At 41.0% G+C, this 20,136-nt stretch overlaps 2 protein-coding genes across 2 annotated transcripts; one reads left to right on the plus strand and one right to left on the minus strand.

Moving 5' to 3' along the window:
• Positions 1 to 1,048: 1,048 nt before the first annotated feature.
• LOC311098933 (RING finger protein 11) lies at positions 1,049 to 9,027 on the plus strand. The gene is made up of 3 exons (XM_084139487.1): positions 1,049 to 1,644; positions 6,409 to 6,578; positions 6,817 to 9,027. Exons 1-3 carry the CDS (start codon positions 1,525 to 1,527, stop codon positions 6,986 to 6,988), a joined length of 462 nt encoding a protein of 153 aa, XP_083995613.1. The 5' UTR covers positions 1,049 to 1,524; the 3' UTR covers positions 6,989 to 9,027.
• Positions 9,028 to 12,248: 3,221 nt separating this feature from the next.
• Positions 12,249 to 19,341, minus strand: LOC311098885 (retinoid isomerohydrolase; the record flags this gene model as incomplete). The annotated part of the gene is made up of 13 exons (XM_084139439.1): positions 12,249 to 12,394; positions 12,828 to 12,939; positions 13,131 to 13,340; positions 13,516 to 13,645; positions 13,911 to 14,062; positions 14,251 to 14,383; positions 14,544 to 14,625; positions 14,800 to 14,947; positions 15,202 to 15,343; positions 16,940 to 17,047; positions 17,151 to 17,297; positions 18,768 to 18,854; positions 19,331 to 19,341. The coding sequence occupies 13 exons, from the start codon at positions 19,339 to 19,341 to the stop codon at positions 12,249 to 12,251; spliced, it is 1,608 nt and encodes a 535-aa protein (XP_083995565.1).
• Between the last annotated feature and the right edge of the window lie 795 nt (positions 19,342 to 20,136).

Genomic DNA, 20,136 nt, shown 5'->3' on the forward strand with positions numbered 1-20,136 from the left:
ACCAACCTTTATCTTCTTGATGTACTGTACTATATCTGTTTTTCTTCAGTTGTTACAATATTTTTTGACATTTGACTGATTAATTCCTTGTCATCTTCTGGAATCAATAACTGGCACAGAAACAATCATGAACTTTAGTATTTTCTTCTTCATCAATGTAGCCATCCAGGTTCTCCTCTTCTTCATTAGCCTACCACGTAATCAGTACGTGTCAAAGACCTCCCTGCAACTGTATATCTTCTTCCTAGATTGGTTTATATGAATACTGTTTGAACCATTACAGAGGACACATGTAGGAAGATGTTTTCAACACACCTGATTTCACCCGTTATTTAGAATGGTTTACTAATAATGTACAGTACATTTATATCATGCTTTCTGTAAGATTGTAAGAGAACATATCCCTTTCAGCTCACAACACACTTGAAGGGTGGAATAAGATATCTCTGGAATGTTAATTTAAGGTATATGTATTTGTTTTATTTGCCTGAAAAAGGGTAATGATTCTGTGAAACTCACTTAACCAAAAAACATAGAGAATTGTATCATACGTTCCTGGAATGCAAATAGCTGTTTGGTTTATATGTGTAAAATAGATGTATATACAGTATGAATAAAGTTTCCTAAATTCCAAGAAAAGTGTCCACAATTGCAGTTATGTGGCTGCTCCTCTCGGTATCTGATGTAGACCAATGGTCAACTCCAATCCTTATACAACTCTCTATAAGGCTCTGAAGACTGGGTAAGGTAAACATTTGGCTGAATGTTGTTTACACTTTACAGTAGACCACTTCAGGGAATAACAATACATGAATTATGAGATGAAACCAACAATTGTGACCTTTGTTGAAGAACAAAATGGTATATAATTCATAACCCCTGAAATAATTCACTATTTGGGTCTTGTGCCAACCACCACTTTTATTTTCCTCGTGTAAGGTTGAATTGCAACCATTTAATGAAAGTGCAAACGCATACTCCTCTCACTCCCCTTCTGACAAAGGCAACAACACTAAAACCGTTACGTCATATCCAATGGACGCCGAGTTGTCCTCAGCTCAGGTTGAAAAAGAGAATAATATTGCAAGCTAGCCAGACACTTACTTTATTCGTGAAGTCAGTGGTCTATATTTGTGAAAAATATAGTTTTTCTATCGCTTAATATTGTTATGATAGTTCCTATTTGATTGAACGTTTTTAATTTCAAATCTTAGGCCGAGGAATGAGTGATATTAATCAAGGAAGTCGCTTGCTGGTTAGCCAAAAGCGTTAGCTAGCAGAAGTATCTCGCTAGCTAGCTCTTTGTTTTGACTGTGATGGTCTGATGATGTTGAATAGCTTGGACAGCTGATGGGTCTCGAGCTAGTGTTCGTATGAACATGTATATTATGTTTTAATAGGTTGTTAAACAGTATTTAATGTGTAATAACATTACTTCTGCGACGAGGGGAGGAGACATTTGGTTGTAAACGAACAATAGCAAGTTTACAAGCTAGCTAAACAACGAGGGACTGAGAAGTGGACATGGGCAATTGTCTGAAATCGCCGACGTCGGACGATATATCTTTGCTTCACGAATCCCAGTCCGACAGAGCAAGTTATGGGGAGGCAGACCCGGATTTGGAGCCACCTCCGCCTTACCAGGTCAGACTTTATAGCTACTGGTGTTAAAGCTAGAATCTTTAGTTGCTACATACATTTTGGGACTTATTATGTAGCTATACACTGATTCTTAAAGAATATAACTTATAAATGCCTCATGAGCTTAGTTCAACAGTCGTACCCTATCAGAACCCAAAATATACTCTTGTTTTGTTTATAAACAATGTAATAATAATAATAATATGCCACTTAGCAGACGCTTTTATCCAAAGCGACTTACAGTCATGCGTGCATACATTTTTGTGTATGGGTGGTCCCGGGGATCGAACCCACTACCCTGGCGTTACAAGAGCCGTGCTCTACCAGCTGAGCTACAGAGGACCACATAATGTAGCTAAATGTAAACAAACACTGTATAGCCTCTAAACATGGTTATAATTATAATTTTGATATCGTGGAGGGTCAGTCCTTATTGCATCCATAGCTCTGTCAATTCATTTGAGAGGGGTTCCATTTCTCCATGCCCATCCCTCAGATTTTTACCAAAACAGAGGCGTGGTAACACTTTGTTATTGTTTCAATTAAGGACTCTAGCTTTAAGTATTGCTATGCGAATTGACAGAATCATGCAAGACATTTACATTTTAGTCATTTAGCAGACGCTCTTATCCAGAGCGATTTACAGGAGCAATTAGGGTTAAGTGCCTTGCTCAAGGGCACATCGTCACCTAGTCGGCTTGGGGATTAGAACCAGCGACCTTTCGGTTACTGGCACAACGCTCTTAACCACTAAGCTACCTGCCGCCCCTGAGGGTCAAGTGCATTGAACATCTTTAGAAAACCTGGTCAAATATGGCCTAATTATTTAGCTAGATTATTTATTTTATTTTATATGATTGCATACTATTTCTGACTCATTCATCTAGGGATAGTTTCAAGTTACACTACCGTTCAAAAGTTTGGGGTCACTTAGGAATTTCCTTGTTTTCCATGAAAACATACATGAAATGAGTTAGAATACTAAATATAGCAAAATGAATAGGAAATGTAGTCATTGACAAGGTTAGAAATAATGATTTGTAATATAAATAATAATTGTGTTCTTCAAACTTTGCTTTCGTCCACCATGCTTGACAGATGGTATCAAGCACTCCTCCAGCATCTTTTCATTTGGTCTGCTCTCACAAATGTTCTTCTTTGTGATCCGAACACCTCAAACTTCGATTAGTCTGTCCATAACACTTTTTTCCAATCTTCTTCTGTCCAGTGTCTGTTCTTTTGCCCATCTTAATCCTAGAAGGTCAGCATCCCGGAGTCGCCTCGTCACTGTTGATGTTGAGACTGGTGTTTTGTGGGTACTATTTAATGAAGCTGCCAGTTGAGGACCTGTGAGGCGTCTGTTTCTCAAACTAGACACTCTAATGTATTTGTCCTCTTGCTCAGTTGTGCACCGGGGCCTCCCACTCCTCTTTCTATTCTGGTTAGAGCCAGTTTGCACTGTTCTGTGAAGGGAGTAGTACACAGCGTTGTACGAGATCTTCAGTTTCTTGGCAATTTCTCGCATGGAATATTCATCATTTCTCAGAACAAGAATAGACTGACGAGTTTCAGAAGAAAGTTATTTGTTTCTGGCCATTTTGAGCCTTTATTCGAACCCACAATTGCTGATGCTCCAGATAGTCAACTAGCCTCAAGAAGGCCAGTTTGATTACTTCTTTAATCAGCACAACTGTTTTCAGCTGTGCTAACATAATTGCAAAAGGGTTTTCTAATGATCAATTAGCCTTTCAAAATGATAAACATGGATTAGCAAACACAACGTGCCATTGGAACACAGGACTGATGGTTGCTGATAATGGGCCTATGTAGATATTCCATTATATATATATATGTATTTCTGATCAATTTTATGTTATTTTAATGGACAAAAAAATTGGTTTTCTTTCAAAAACAAGGACATTTCTAAGTGACCTCAAACTTTTGAACGGTGGTGTAATAGTTGCAGTCAAATGTGTAGTTTTAACAGCTATGCTACTTCAGATGAGCCACAATAAAATATTTAAAGGGAAAAGGAATAGGGTTGCACTGAAATTCTTGTTTTCATAGGTAGGCCTATTTGCAACTGATTGTTATGGGTCTGATTTTTCACATATCAATAGTTGAACATACCCAGTCACACAAAGAGAAAAAAACACACAGCACTTTTGTTGCCCAAATGCTTTTCAATCTCACAAAAGTGTTCTAAACAGGCTTGCCAAGAATGTCCAGACTGGGCAGTTTTTTCTGGCTGCTTTATCCATGGCAGGGTGTGTGTTTTGGCTCGTCACAGCGCAGAACACACAGCATGATAGACTCCTACTTTCTCCTTGTTGTATCACACTTTCATGTAGGCCTCACACACAACTCCACCTCAAATCACCCAAAACTAGATAGCTGCCGAGTCATACGCTGGCTGCCCAAAAGTAGTGTAATTGTTGATGTATTGGATGTCTGTTGATGTATTGGATTTTCCGTGCCAGTGTTTCTGCTACTTTAATTTCCAGGTTCCCTCTGGCAACAACATTGTCAATTGAAACCATTACAAGACACACTCTTATGGGCGGGGTGGAACTGATGATGTATGTGTATAAACCCTGGATGACTGACAGGTGGCGCTGTGTTGAAGCCACCGCACATCCAACTTGGTATTCCTCCTCAATTATACAAATTATTTTGGAAGATTTAGAAATGCATTTATTAATGTCTATATATCTTTTTGACACATTTATTCTATTACAGACACTTTAGTGCATACTTTTAAATTATATTATGTGAGCTAAACATGAAAAATAAAATTAACAAAAATATAAAAACATTTTCCTTGAAGGATATTTTTTTTGGATTACTAATGTTACTGTTCCCACTACAACAACAAAAATACTTAAATACATGTAATTTTGTCATTGAACCATTTAATTGAGATACTGTAGAATTCCATTCATTCCTATGGAGGACTGCTCCTACTAGGGAATGCCAATATGGTGGCTTCAAAGCCTCTCAATGGCCAATACATAGCGTCAGCAATCCAGGGTTTATACAGTGGGGAGAACAAGTATTTGATACACTGCAGATTTTGCAGGGTTTCCTACTTACAAGGCATGTAGAAATCTGTAATTTTTATCATAGGTACACTTCAACTGTGAGAGACGGAATCTAAAACAGAAATCCAGAAAATCACATTGTATGATTTTTAAGTAATTAATTTGCATTTTATTGCATGACATAAGTATTTGATACATCAGAAAAGCAGAACTTAATATTTGGTACAGAAACCTTTTTTGTTTGCAATTACAGAGATCATACGTTTCCTGTAGGTCTTGACCAGGTTTGCACACACTGCAGCAGGGATTTTGGCCCACTCCTCCATACAGACCTTCTCCAGATCCTTCAGGTTTCGGGTCTGTCGCTGGGCAATACGGACTTTCAGCTCCCTCCAAAGATTTTCTATTGGGTTCAGGTCTGAAGACTGGCTAGGCCACTCCAGGACCTTGAGATGCTTCTTACGGAGCCACTCCTTAGTTTCCCTGGCTGTGTGTTTCTGGTCGTTGTCATGCTGGAAGACCCAGCCACGACCCATCTTCAATGCTCTTACTGAGGGAAGGAGGTTGTTGGCCAAGATCTCGCGATACATGGCCCCATCCATCCTCCCCTCAATACGGTGCAGTCGTCCTGTCCCCTTTGCAGAAAAGCATCCCCAAAGAATTATGTTTCCACCTCCATGCTTCACGGTTGGGATGGTGTTCTTGGGGTTGTACTCATCCTTCTTCTTCCTCCAAACACGGTGAGTGGAGTTTAGACCAAAAAGCTCTATTTTTGTCTCATCAGACCACACGACCTTCTCCCATTCCTCCTCTGGATCATCCAGATGGTCATTGGCAAACTTCAGACGGGCCTGGACATGTCCTGGCTTGAGCAGGGGGACCTTGCGTGCACTGCAGTATTTTAATCCATGACGGCGTAGTGTGTTACTAATGGTTTTCTTTGAGACTGTGGTCCCAGCTCTCTTCAGGTCATTGACCAGGTCCTGCCGTGTAGTTCTGGGCTGATCCCTCACCTTCCTCATGATCATTGATGCCCCACGAGGTGAGATCTTGCATGGAGGCCCAGACCGAGGGTGATTGACCGTCATCTTGAACTTCTTCCATTTTCTAATAATTGCGCCAACAGTTGTTGCCTTCTCACCAAGCTGCTTGCCTATTGTCCTGTAGCCCATCCCAGCCTTGTGCAGGTCTACAATTTTATCCCTGATGTCCTTACACAGCTCTCTGGTCTTGGCCATTGTGGAGAGGTTGGAGTCTGTTTGATTGAGTGTGTGGACAGGTGTCTTTTATACAGGTAACAAGTTCAAACAGGTGCAGTTAATACAGGTAATGAGTGGAGAACAGGAGGGCTTCTTAAAGAAAAACTAACAGGTCTGTGAGAGCCGGAATTCTTACTGGTTGGTAGGTGATCAAATACTTATGTCATGCAATAAAATGCAAATTAATTACTTAAATATCATACAATGTGATTTTCTGGATTTTTGTTTTAGATTCCGTCTCTCACAGTTGAAGTGTACCTATGATAAAAATTACAGACCTCTACATGCTTTGTAAGTAGGAAAACCTGCAAAATCGGCAGTGTATCAAATACTTGTTCTCCCCACTGTATATGTCATTGGGTGGAACAGCCTTAGGTGGAACAGACCACCCCACCCGGCTTATACAAGGGATCAGTTCAGTTTAGTTGGCCTGTGGATTGACTCTCTGTATGTGTGTTTTTTTCCAGGAGGAGGCCCACATGCCGGTGTACCACCCCACCCCCAGCCAGGCCCGCCTGGCCAGCCAGCTGACTGAGGAGGAGCAGGTCCGTATCGCCCAGCGTATCGGCCTCATCCAGCACCTCCCCCGGGGTGTCTACGACGGAGGGCGGGACGGCTCCGAGAAGAAAATCAGAGAGTAAGCATCTGCTTACCGTTGTTTTTATTAATATATTAATATTATTAGTTTACCACTGTTTTTATTATCTGATGTAATTGATATAGGTCACTGCTCATGTGACCTGAGCGGGTAAAACTCTGGCCCTAGTTGTAGCATGTAACTCTGTTTGTATAACATAACTAGTGCCCAGAGTTTTTCCTGGTCAGTTAAAGTGCTGAGGAAAAAGTTATCAAAACCACTATTCATAATTTTCTAGGTGTGTGATATGTATGATGGACTTTGTGTACGGGGACCCCATCCGGTTCCTGCCCTGCATGCACATCTACCACATGGACTGTATAGACGACTGGCTGATGAGGTCCTTCACCTGTCCCTCCTGCATGGAGCCTGTGGATGCCGCCCTGCTCTCCACTTACGAGACCAACTGACCCCTAACACAACCCTACCCCCTGCTGCCGAGCTCTGCCTTGCTACCCCCCTATAAACATGCGCACACATACACACACACTTCCACTAGCCCCAACAAACACACACATGCTGCCCCCCTCCCCTCTGCTTTTTACCTTGGGATAAGGAGCAGCACAGTGTCTTGGTCGGTGATGACATACGAGAGAGAGACTATGTAAACACTAGTGATTAACAATGAAAATACTTTGACCCATCCACCCATCACCTGGAACTGGCTCTGAACTGGAACTGAAACTGGCTCTGAACTGGAACTGGCTCTGAACTGAACTGGCTGAGTCATGGTCTGACTGAAAGAAGGCAACATTAGACAACTGTCTACATAGGAGGACAAGCATGCATAATGTGTGTGTCTGTGGTGGACTGGGTTCCTGAGTCAACTGTTTAATACAGTACTTGAACTGGGTTGGTGATGTTATGGTCAGAAGAGGGGGAGGGGGGCTGTTACCGTAGTGATGGCTCACTGCATTGCCACTTGAGCAGGTCTCGGTGGCATCCCATCCCAGCCAATCATTATTCACCATGATTAGTAGCTGGGAATGGGATTGGATCATTTTCTGTAATCTGAATTTGGCCACCAGGAGGTATCCTATCAGATTCCTTTAGAAGCCAAAGCTGGCAACAACAAGACGATAACATTACTCATCGGTCTTCTAAAGTCTCAAAATCCTGCACTCTGAATATGATTTAGTAATGGCAAAACAGCCCCAGGAAGCCGGCATGGTGGCACATAATGGTTATCTCTCTACGGACTGAAGCATACCCTGTTTTAGTGTTAGAGTTTCAAAATAAAAGAAGTTACAGAGCATAGCCTCCTTTAGGATTACAAAAACAACAACTAGTATGCACATACACAGTGCAGAAATCACCCAAAGCCCATCCTCTATTAGACTATGATATGTTTAATGGAGAAACACATACTTAGCTTTTGTTTTGTCATTCAGATTTACCATTCTAAATGGCTCCACTGCCATTCCAAATGGCCTGAAGAAGTGTATGAGCTGTATGTCAGTCATCCTGTGTAAGGTTTATAGGTTTTACAATAAGAGGAGTAACATAGCTGTCAGCCAATGTAAAGGGCTCATTTGTGCATGTGCAGGATGATCAGTCTAAAAGTTAGGAATGCTTGCACACACATTAATCTGATCCCGAGATTTGCACTTTACTTATAGGACAATAACGGAAGCATTATATTAATATATATACCTATAACCTTGCACTTTTCAATATTATTTCTTCTTTTCACAGCACAGAAGTTAAGATTGATATTGATAATGCTGTCAATGCTACCATTGGTCACTTATCACGTTGAAGTAAAGTTGAATAGCTGAATATGTATTCATGAATTGTGTGATTCAGTAGTGTGCATCTGCTTTGTTTTGCTTGTCTTGATTCTAGTGTGTGTTTTTGTGTGGAAGTGACTGAGGGAAGGGGACAGAGGTTTGCTTTGTCTCGGATGAGACAATAAGGAATAGGATAATATTTATTCCCTTACTTAGCTTACTTACCTGTATTTTCAATCTTCTCCCACAGTCGTCATTGCGCCCAAAAATGTTCTTGCTGTTTAAAAAAAAAAAGTTTGTTTTGTTTTTTGCTTTTTATATATGTTTGTAGCGTTGCGGTGAATTATTCCCATTACATTTTTTGTTTATATTATATTGATACCCTTTTCTGTATTGATGTTTGTATATCTCCTACCTTTTAGATATATTGTTTGTCATTGTGTTTGTGGGAGATACGTCTTTCCTATTAGAGTTTACACTGCCTTGAGTATGCATCTGCAAACCTCTGTCCCAAAGATATTTGTAAGAGGGAGAAGTTTTCTCTCATAGTTTCACAGTGACATTAAAAGACAACACACGTTTTTCAATTTTTAGCTTTGTTTTGCAGTGTTTTTCAGGACTCTGAAAATAAATGTAATCTCCTGTAATCTTGGTCTTTGAAAGGCCAACCATCCCTCATATTGAAGCTGTAACAAAATAAAAATAAACAAAAAAGCACACATTTTTGTCATGCTTGACTTATTAGTGTTCTGAGATTGTAGTATCTTCTTACACCAGATGTTAGTCAAATGTTACATTTCCCCTTTTATCCTATCAGCACAGTACATCATTATTTCTGATTAGTTTTTTAGCTGCTATAATCATGGCAATGGTGTTTCAAAGTCTCTTGCCACATACGGTATTGTACAAGCCAGGCTTTTATGGCCATCATGATCTGTGCTTTTACAGAAGTGATTAGTTGCGACATGCCTGTTTGTTTCTCAGATTAGACGTTTGACCCAATTAATCGGTATGATCAGCTTAGTTTAGCAATGCTGCAATGCAATCGCCTGACCAGCTTAGACTAGCGGGGTTAATGCCATGGTACGGAGACAACATTGTACAAAACATGGGCTCTGTCAAAAAAATGACTCTAGTTGCAACATGCTAAATTGCTTGTACTTTTCCTTGAAACTAAATACACCTAATCTGATTTTCTTTGGCAACATAACTAATCTTTGTGGCTCTTTCACTAGTAGTTACACTCAGTATGAGAAACGCGTTTGGGTGCAAGGCCTCAGAATGTATTCAGATCCTTTTTTCATGATGGAGCATTGGTCAGTGGAGGTTCCTCAGAGGAGGAAGGGGAGGGCCATCCTCAGCGAATTTCATAAAAATAAAAATTGTGAAACTTTTAAAAGTTATAATTTTTAGATACAAATATACTAAATATATTCACGTCACCAAATAATTGATTAAAACACACTGTTTTGCAATGAAGGTCTACAATAGCCTCAACAACACTCTGTAGGGTAGCACCATGGTGTAGCCGGAGGACAGCTAGTTTCCATCCTCCTCTGGGTACATTGACTTCAATACAAAACCTAGGAGGCTCATGGTTCTCACCCCCTTCCATAGACTTACACAGTAATTATGACAACTTCTGGAGGACGTCCTCCAACCTATCAGAGCTCTTGCAGCATGAACATGTTGTCCACCCAATCAAAGGATCAGAGAATGAATCTAGTACTGAAAGCATAAGCTACAGCTAGCTAGCACTGCAATGCATAAAATGTGGTGAGTAGTTGACTCAAAGAGAGAGAAAGACTATAGTTGAACAGTTTTGAACAAATTAATTTCTTCAAAAATGAAGGAGAAGCAAGAGAGAGTGAGCTAGCTATGTTTCGTTGTTTTTTTTCACTTTTACTTTCACTTACTTAGCTAGCAAATGCAGCCTGCTAATTTAGCCTACTCAAACACCCGGCTCAAACAGAGAGGAATTCTATGTTAGCTAGCTGGCGATGGCTATCCAACACTGGAACTCTTCCAAGTCAAGGTAAGCTTTTGGTTTGATTAATTTATTGCCACCTGGGCCCGCCTGCTTGCTAACTGTACACTGTGCTGCGTGATTGTAGCGGGTTTACTAACGCATTAGTTCTAGTAGCTATGTTGACTATGACTATGACTTTAGCTAATATGGTGACAACGTTGTAGGCTGTGGTTATGTATGAAGGTTTGGCTTGGAAAGTTTTTTTTTGCCTGGTCACAGACAGCTGATATGTTGTGCACTGAAGTCCACAAGCGAAGGGAAAAGGTGAAAGGAGGAGAGCGCGTAGATGCGAGAAGGAATTATACAACGAGAAAAGTGATCATGCTGTTTGTACGTGGCTGCTATGAAAGTGAACTGTGTTTACGTGTAATCAGGGGTGTATTCATTCCGCCGTTTCTTAAACGGAAGCAAACGGAACGAAACGGTGATAAACATACCTGAATTTGTCTAATAGAAACTCTTGTTTGCAACTGTCTGACTAATGATTACACCCTAGATCAGCTAGATGCAGCAAAAGTGTGCAAGGCGGAATTGAATGTGTCACTGTCTGTCATCTTGATTACTTTAATTTTTCTCTTGACCTGTGCACCTACATTGTAAACTAGGCTAGGTTGTAGCAACCTCATGATGGATGTAGAGAAAATGTGAGTATCATGTAGTAGCCTAAACCTATCGATGTTACATTGAGCTGGGTGAATGGAATATGAATGACAGTCATCCAATATGCTGTACTAGAAATAAGGCCATGCTCATAAAAATAAAAATAAATCGTCCTCCCTCATCTTAAACGGCACCGACCACCACTGATTCACATGGAGTGGAGGGACTTTGGCCTAGATTCAGTCAGATCAAGAGTTAGCCGGCATTAGCAGACACCCACATAGTGGATATTTTGCCGGTGTCGGAGGTGGAACTGTGTTGGAGCCTTCAAATCGGTGAACAGCTGCTCTTGTGATCATTGTCACGAAGCCACACCGCCCACTCCTGTTAGAAGTTCAGAAGGAGGCAATATAGAAATAAATACACTCAAATTAAAAAATAATTACATTAAATAATTAGGATTTCTATTATCCTAATCGAGGTGTAGATTACATCTCACATTCCAGTGGTCGAACTTGTAAACAAGGCTGCATGGGATTTATCTTGATGTACCTCTGTGCAGCCAATGGCAATGTCCGCTTTAGGTATAATGCCAGGAGCCACTTGTGGATTTGACAGCTATAACTTAGTTCAACCTTCAACACAGCCAAAACAACCGCTAGATCTGATTGAATAGAATAGCCATGGAGCAAAGGGACTGTATTGTTGTCCTTTGGGGCTAGTTCTTTCATGTATGTACCTTTACTACATGTGCATCTAGGAAATTAGTTTTTTATACAATATAGAATAGTCAAGTTATTAGTTACACACAACATTCAACTTTCTTTCCTAAAATAACTGACATACAATAAAAAGGCCAGTATTTTGATTATATTTTAATTATTCCAACCCTGAAGTACTCAAGAGACATGGTACTTTGAACAAACTCATTGATTTCCAGCACTGACACAAAAATTGTATTAACCAATCAGGGTGTTGTCACTGAGGTGCCGCTGATCTTGTTATGCTGTGGGCTCACTGAGAAATAATTGTAGGAAGCCTACTAATGCCCTGATACCAGCAGGTTCCATTCATACAACGAAATGGCACATTTTCACCAAAATGGATGCTCAACCATACTGAATCATAGGTTGCAGAAAGTTAAATGACTTCAAATCATTTTGCTGACACAACAAGGCAAGTTATTTGTAGCCTATACTTTGTCATTGTTTATTTATTTGTTCTAATGCTGAGTTAAATTTGATGCTTAGTTAGTTTGAATACCCTGGAATGGTGACTACTAGTCTTTGTGCCTTGAGGATTGTTGACATGTTATTTCTTGTACATTCCGTGGAAGGTGACGGGCATAGGGCAGTCCACCTCTGCCCTGGCGATCTCTGACATGTCCTTGGCATTGAGGATCAGCATGTACCCTGACTTCTGGGCCCCGGGGGATATTACAACGGTCAACAGAACTCCTGTGGGTCATTGGAAAAACACACTGGTTGTTAGAAAAACACAGTGCCCACCACATTGTAACTGTAACTCGTATTTTTATGAATTTTGCTGAGTGCATTTTTCTACTAAATGTAAGTGCCTTTTCCCTGGAGAAATAGCTAAAGGGCTCTATTCAATCCGCATCGCGGAAGTTCAGCTTTACAGCATGATTGAAGTTTAAAGGCAATGTTCCTGCTTTATCGGAGACAGCATTCACGGTAAACGCTGCATATGTCAGTTCAATCGGAAATTACCTCTACATTTCTATCATGGATTGAATAGAGCCCAAAGTCTCTTAAACTCTCTTCCAAACACTAACACAAAAACAATGCGGTATATCAGTGTTTGCCCTGCACCATGCCTATAACAGTGACAGTATAGTATACTAAGAGTACAGTACAATACAGTACATACCATCATCCTCATCCACGCCATCGGGGGTCTGCACAAAGAGGGGCTCTGAGGGGTAGGAGTCCGGCTCCTGCCACACCCAGGTCTCCTTGGTCTTCACGTTCAGCTTGATGATCTACAGCCACACAGAGATTCATCAAAGTCTAACATACACATCTTGGTCTTCACATTCAACTTGATGATATACCACCACATATAGACAGAAACTCATGGCCACTCACGTAACATGCTATGGCCCCTGCCATTCACTACTCAGAGTTTGGAGATTTTGAAGACAGATTTGTGGCAAACAACAAGACTACTCACCCTGTCAGGAATGAAGTGATTGAGGCCCAGGGCGTAGGCATATGTGTAGTTCTTCCCACCGTGCTTCTCATAGTTGATCTGCGGGAACTCAAAGGCTTGGCGGGGCCCAGAGAACAGCACCTCTGGCTCCAGCCAGATGGTCCCGTCAGTACGCATCACTGCTGTGGCTGTGGTGTACGGCAGGCAGATCAGGTTCTTTCCCTGCTCCTCCTGAAACACACAATCAGTATGAGAGAAGGTTTGAATAAGTTAGGGCAGATATACACATTGCTATCCCCAAAAATTATAATACAGGGTAAAACATACGCACTTTATTGTCCAAACATTTTGAAAAAAATTGTAAATTAAAAAAACATATTTTTTTAAAGACAAAGAAATGACTTACCCTGTGGATGTCCAGTGGGATGACGTATCTCCTGACCTCTGGCTGAGGTGCCATCATGGCTGCCTTCTTCACCTCCTCCCAGTTGGAGCGCAGGTTGGCCAGCCAAAGGTAGTTGTACACAAACTCAAACCTACCAGGAAACATAAAGAATGAGTTTCCTGATCCTTTAAACAGACAGTGTTTAAAGACCAAGGGCTAGGAATCATTCATCAATTATTCTGAAAAAGGACATTGCTAAGGCAACTCACTTCAAATGAATGCCACTCCTGAGATCCCTCAGTCCACAATTGATCCAGTCAGTTATGATGTGTCATCACTTTTTATATACGCTTAAATCTGCCACTGTATTGACATTGCCATCTTATGACAGAGACAACGTTTAGCTGTTCCATTACCCTTTCCATGTACACACGTCAGCCACGATGAAGCCATTGTCCTCATAAGTGTTGATGTGATGGAACAGGTTGATGGGAGCGGCTCTGAACTTATGGTCAATGTATTCTCCTTGTCCTCCTCCAATGTCCTTTCTGGCGATGTGGAACAATGTCTGTGAAATGTATGGTAAAAAGGTTATTAGGTTTGACGATAATGTGTGGTATGCTGAAGTCTGTTGTGACAGCACACGTGTGATTTGGTTCTGGGTGTCGAGACTAGGTATGATGTTACCGTACATAATGGTCCTGAATATAAATATGTCACTTTAAACCAAAGTCGACTGAGTGTTTGCCTCCGTACCCCAAGAACCTCATTGGACTCAAAGCAGTCCATGTAGTTGGAGCCTCGGATGCTCCAGGCACTGAGGAACTTCAGCAGGTTGATTTTCACAGGGGTCTCCACAAAGACAAAGTAGTTCTCCGACATGCCAAAGCTAAGGGTGATATGTAGACCATTTAAGTTGGCATGCAATGTAAGTTGTTATATGGCTTAGTCCAATAACACAGAAGGAGGCATGTCCATGATAGACTCCTTGCTGTTTTGGGGACCTCAAGTTTGACTATGAACATGATGGAGATGTTATTATGACCCACCTGTGCACATAGGAGGGCTTGAACCTCTCGGCACTGGGGAACTGCACCACCACCTTGGACTTTTCAATGGGGTCTGACTTGTCTGAGGAGAGAACACAAGATGCAATCAGGGCATAAGCCTTACTATTACAAGTTATCCTATCCAGAACAAGTTAAGGACAAGTTACCTACATGTCCTATCTTAGGAGTTGGAACATGTGCATAAATTCTGAATGAATATCTTATTTTCTTGAATCAATTTGGACACAAGCCCAACCTTTCTGTGTGGGTGGGATTCTGACAACGTTGTAGGCCAGCGATGCTCCTTTCCCCATGCAGTTTCCGATGTTGAACACTGTTCCGTCTTTCTCAATGTGTGGGTGGGCTGTCACTCCATTGATGTTGACGTAGTTGCACAAGTCCACCTGAGGGAAGTGAAGTCATAGTGTTATTCATGTGTTGCTCATTATCATGTTATGCATTAAGCATATGTTATAACTGTTATTGAGAAGTGAGACTTCTGTCTATAATCAGTGGACCAGTATGTAACACTTCTGGTTCTTTTCTGAATTAGGCCAAAGGATATAGACATACACTGTGGTTTCTAGTACAGTATATTGTGAATACTGTAATAAAGGGGGATGGAATTTCAGCCTGGGGGAAAAGAGGAGAGTAATACCTTCTTCAGCGTATCCAGCGTGTCAGTGTTGACTTTAGTGATGTAATTGGTTTCTGTGACGGCGTAGTAATCTTCACCAATGGGGTAAACGTTCACCAGGCAGTTGTCTGTCACCTCAACACCCTTGAAGTAAGTGAAAAACCTGCACAGAGAAACATACACCCACAGACCAGTTTTGAAATTGATCCAAGAGTCATTAAAACGACGATCAGGGCAACAACAGTCAAAATATACACATTGATTGATATGAAGGATCAGTACCTTCAGAAAGTATTCACACCCCTTTACTTATTCCACATTTTGTTGTGTTACAGCCTGAATTGAAAATTAATTAAATTGAGATTTTGTGTCACTGGCCTACACACAATACCCCATAATGTCAAAGTGGAATTATGTTTTTAGACATTTTTACTAATTAATTAAAAATGAAAAGCTGAAATGTCTTGAGTCAATAAGTATTCAACCCCTTTATTTTGGCAAGCCTAAATAAGTTCAGGAGTAAAAATGTGCTGAACAAGTCATATAATACATTGCATGGACTCACTCTGTGTGCAGAAATACTGTTTAACATATCTGTACCCCACAAATACAATTATCTGTAAGGTCCTTCAGTCGAGCAGTGAATTTCAAACACAGATTCAACCACAAAGACCAGGGAGGTTTTCCAATGCCTCGCAAAGAAGGGCACCTATTGGTAGATGGGTCAAAATGAAAAGCAGACTTACACTTTGGATGGTGTATCAATAAAACAGTTACAGAGTTTAATGACTTGAAAGACTTGGAAATGGCTGTCTAGTAATGATAAACAACCAACTTGACAGAGCTTGAAGAATTATTAAAATAATAATGTGCAAATATTGTACAATCCAGGTGTGCAAAGCTCTTAGACACTTAACCAGAAAGACTCACAGCTGTAAACGCTGCCAAATGTGATTCTAACACTCAGGGGTATGAATACTTATGTAAATGAGATATTTCTGTATTTCATTTTCAATAAATTTGCAAACAATTCTAAAAACATGTTTTCACTTTGTCATTATGGGGTATTGTGTGTACATGTGTGGAAAAATATATAAATGTAATATTAATCAATTTTGAACACAAAAAAATTGGAATAAGTCAAGGGGTATGAATACTTTCGGAAGGCACTGTATGGCTAGAAAATATAACCATTTACAGGATATGTTGTAGCTCCTGTAGCTCAGTTGGTAGAGCATGGCGCTTGCAACGCCAGGGTTGTGGGTTCGATTCCCACGGGGGGGCAGTATGGAAAATGTATGCACTCACTAACTGTAAGTCGCTCTGAATAAGAGTGTCTGCTAAATGACTAAAATGTCAAATGTAAAATGTTGCAGGTTGATGTTTATTGGGATGAATATTGTCCTGGAGGCAGGGCTGGGTGATTTCCAGTAGATAGGCCAGCTGCAAAGTCAAAATTGCCTATATATCGTAAAAATTCATGAAAGCAAAAATAAATGTTGGTCTTAATTTAAGGTTAGGGTTAGGCATAAGGTTAGCAGTGTGGTTAAGGTTAGGCTTAGGTTTAAAATCACATTGTATGACTTTGTGGCTGTGCCAACTAGTGACTACCCTACAGATCTGCCTCCAGTACATAAGTAATCCCAATAAATGCCAACCTGCGGCTATGTTACTCATCTAATATAAAGGCAACTAATGAAAAGTGATGACAGATAAAGTAATGATACACCCATATATGATTAGGAGGTTAGCTACCAACCTGGAGAATATGTTTTTGCAGGGATCTGGGTAGGCAAAGGTGCCAAATTCAGTGATCACCACGCGCTTCTCTGTAATGGCACGCACATAGGCATCTGTTTTAATATACCTAAAGGATAAAGGTAGAGATGGATGTCAATTCCATTAGGTTAATTAGACTCAAATGCAATATAACCACTGATCTCTAACTGACATTCTTAATCCATTCTTACTTGTTGAAGTAGGTGACTTGGCCATTCTTGAAGTCAAATTTGTGCATGAGGGCCTGGCCATCGAAGAGGTGGTAGAAAGGCTCATCTCCAACCTCAAACAGGCCAGGGCCCAGACGAAGAAGACTTCCCTTCAGAAATGAAGGAATCCTACCTGTAAATGTGAGAGAAAATACCTTTGTCAAACAATTGATCAATGAACTGTTCAATGTGATTGTATCTAGAGCAGGTAACAGGTCAATTAGGGAATGTTTATCATAGATACAGTACTGTTTTCACATGAATTTCCAAGATAACAGTGTTTTATTTGCAGATGCAGTGTATTTTTCTGTGTTATCATTTTAGGATGGTGTGCAGATTGAATGGACCAGAAATCTACACTATATATACAAAGTATGTGGACAACCCTTTAAATACATGGATTCGGCTATTTCAGCCACACCCGTTGCTGACAGGTGTATAAAATCGAGCACACAGCCATGCAATTACCATAGACAAACATTGGCAGTAGAATGGCCTTACTGAAGAGCTCAGTGACTTTCAAAGTGGCACTGTCATAGGATGACACCTTTCCAACAAGTCAGTTAGTAAAATGTCTGTCCTGCTAGAGCTGCCCCGGTCAACTGTAAGTGCTGTTATTATGAAATGGAAACGTCTAGCAGCAACAACGGCTCAGCCGCGAAGTGGTAGAACACACAAGCTCACAGAACGGGACCACCGAGTGAAGTGCGTAGCTACTTCAACACTCACTACCGAGTTCCAAACTGCCTCTGTAAACAACGTCAGCACAAGAACTGTTCGTCGGGAGCTTCATGAAATGGGTTTCCATGGCAGAGCAGCCGCACACAAGCCTAAGATCAACATGTGCAATGCCAAGCGTCGGCTGGAGTGGTGTAAAGCTCACTGCCATTGGACTCTGGAGCAGTGGAAACGCGTTCTCTGGAGTGATGAATCACACTTCACCATCTGGCAGTCCGGCGGACGAATCTGTGTTTGGCGGATGCCAGGAGAACGCTACCTGCCCAAATGCATGGTGGCAACTGTAAAGTTTGGGGGAGGAGGATTAATGGTCTGGGGCTGTTTTTCATGGTTCGGGCTAGGCCCCTTAGTTCCAGTGAAGGGAAATTCTAGACATTCTAGACTATTCTGTGCTTCCAACTTTGTGGCAACAGTTTGGGGAAGGCCCTTTCCTGTTTCAGCATGATGATGTCCCTGTGCACAAAGCGAGGTCCATACAGAAATGGTTTGTCGAGATCGGTGTGGAAGAACTTGACTGGCCTGCACAGAGCCCTGACTTCAACCCCATCGAACACCATTGGGATGAATTGGAACGCCGACTGCGAGCCAGGCCTATTCACCCAACATCAGTGCCCGACCTCACAAATGTTATTGTGGCTGAATGGAAGCAAGTCCCCTCAGCAATGTTCCAACATCTAGTGGAAAGCCTTCCCAGAAGAGTGGAGGCTGTTATAGCAGCAAAGGGGGGACCAACTCCATATTAATGCTCATGATTTTGGAATTAGATGTTCGATGAGCAGGTGTCCATATACTTTTGGTCATGTAGTGTATCTATTAATTAACATAACCTGCTTCATACGACCACATAAATATGTAGTTAACAAACCTGTGACTGTTGCAGGGACAGGCTCCGATAACTCCTCAACTGTCTCAAATATCTTCTTGTATCCACCAGCAGGGTGCTCAAATCTGTTATCGTGAAAAAATATTAAAGTCACTGAAGCCCAGGGCTCTCCAACCCTGTTCCTGAAGAGCTACCCTCCTGTAGGTTTTCAATCCAACCCCAGTTCTAACTAACCTGGTTCAGGTTATCAACCAGCTAATTATTAGAATCAGGTGCACTAGATTAAGGTTAGAGTGAAAACGTAGAGGAAGGTAGCTCTTCAGGAATAGGGTTGGAGAGCCCCACTGTAACCTATAAAAGGTCAAACCAACCCTGTCCTGAAGCTAGTTTATAGGAAAAGCTTTGCGTAAGGAGGAATTTCTCAAACATAATTCAAAATGCATGCATTCATACATATTTTCTATTTATTGACTAAAGCAACACACATTATTCCAAATAAAATATGGTCTACTTGCTTGAAAAATGTTGACCATTGGTTGACCATTGACAGCGTGAGAGTTCAGACATGAATCCAGACATAAATAAATTAACCATCACTCACCGGCTGACCATGGTTCCTCCTTGTTGTGGGAGCACAGAGATACACACTCACTCACACACAGGTGGCTTCAGATCACTTCTGAACTGGAAGTCTTGGTGCTCCCAGTGGGTTTAGGGTCTTTATACATAGAGCCCCTCTCTCTGTCCCGACCTTGAGTGACTGGAACCTTTCTCCTGACCAATCAGGTTGCACCGTGAGAAAGAATGCCATTGTGCCAATATCCTTAGCTTGGTTGCACAATGGTGGCCCTCTAAAACCGGATTTATTTTGCCTGAATATTTCACAAAATCAGTAGGCCTGTGTTTGTCTGGCAAATGTGTTGCAATAACGTAAGATGTGATTGTTCAATCATTTATATATTTACTAAACTACATTAGCAGAGAGAGCCTATAGGTACACTTCATGGCACTTCACTCAATTAATGTAATTATTTTCTACTTTCCTGTAGACTACATTTTGTAACTGGGATTGATTTACCTTACCCTCCTGCTCAATTGACTATTTGGCAGAACATTAACAATTGTCAAAAGGCACCTATTTCAAATGGGCCTTATACTCTTGACTTGTATATATGCATGTGTGATTCAGAGTTACTGTGTAAATGCTTATCTAGGGTGACTTTTGCTTATTTAAATGTACATTTCTACAGAGTACTGAGTCATACAGTACTTTGTGTACATTGGGGTCTATAAACGTTAAGTCCCCTATGTAGGGGTCTTTGAGCGGTTCTGGACTGGACCAACATTTTTGTGTACAGAGCACTCTGTGAACGACACAACATCAATTGCTGTGCACTCTGTGAAAGC

This window comes from Coregonus lavaretus (assembly GCF_964263955.1).
Source record: "Coregonus lavaretus genome assembly, chromosome: 23".
Taxonomy (NCBI): Eukaryota; Metazoa; Chordata; class Actinopteri; order Salmoniformes; family Salmonidae; genus Coregonus; species Coregonus lavaretus.

Excerpts from the sequence above, each read along its gene's own strand:
- LOC311098933 (XM_084139487.1), top strand. The coding sequence starts at position 1,525 with ATGGGCAATTGTCTGAAATCGCCGACGTCGGACGATATATCTTTGCTT. Across the intron at positions 1,645-6,408 it reads AGCCACCTCCGCCTTACCAG|GAGGAGGCCCACATGCCGGT; the intron begins GTCAGACTTTAT and ends GTTTTTTTCCAG. Across the intron at positions 6,579-6,816 it reads TCCGAGAAGAAAATCAGAGA|GTGTGTGATATGTATGATGG; the intron begins GTAAGCATCTGC and ends ATAATTTTCTAG.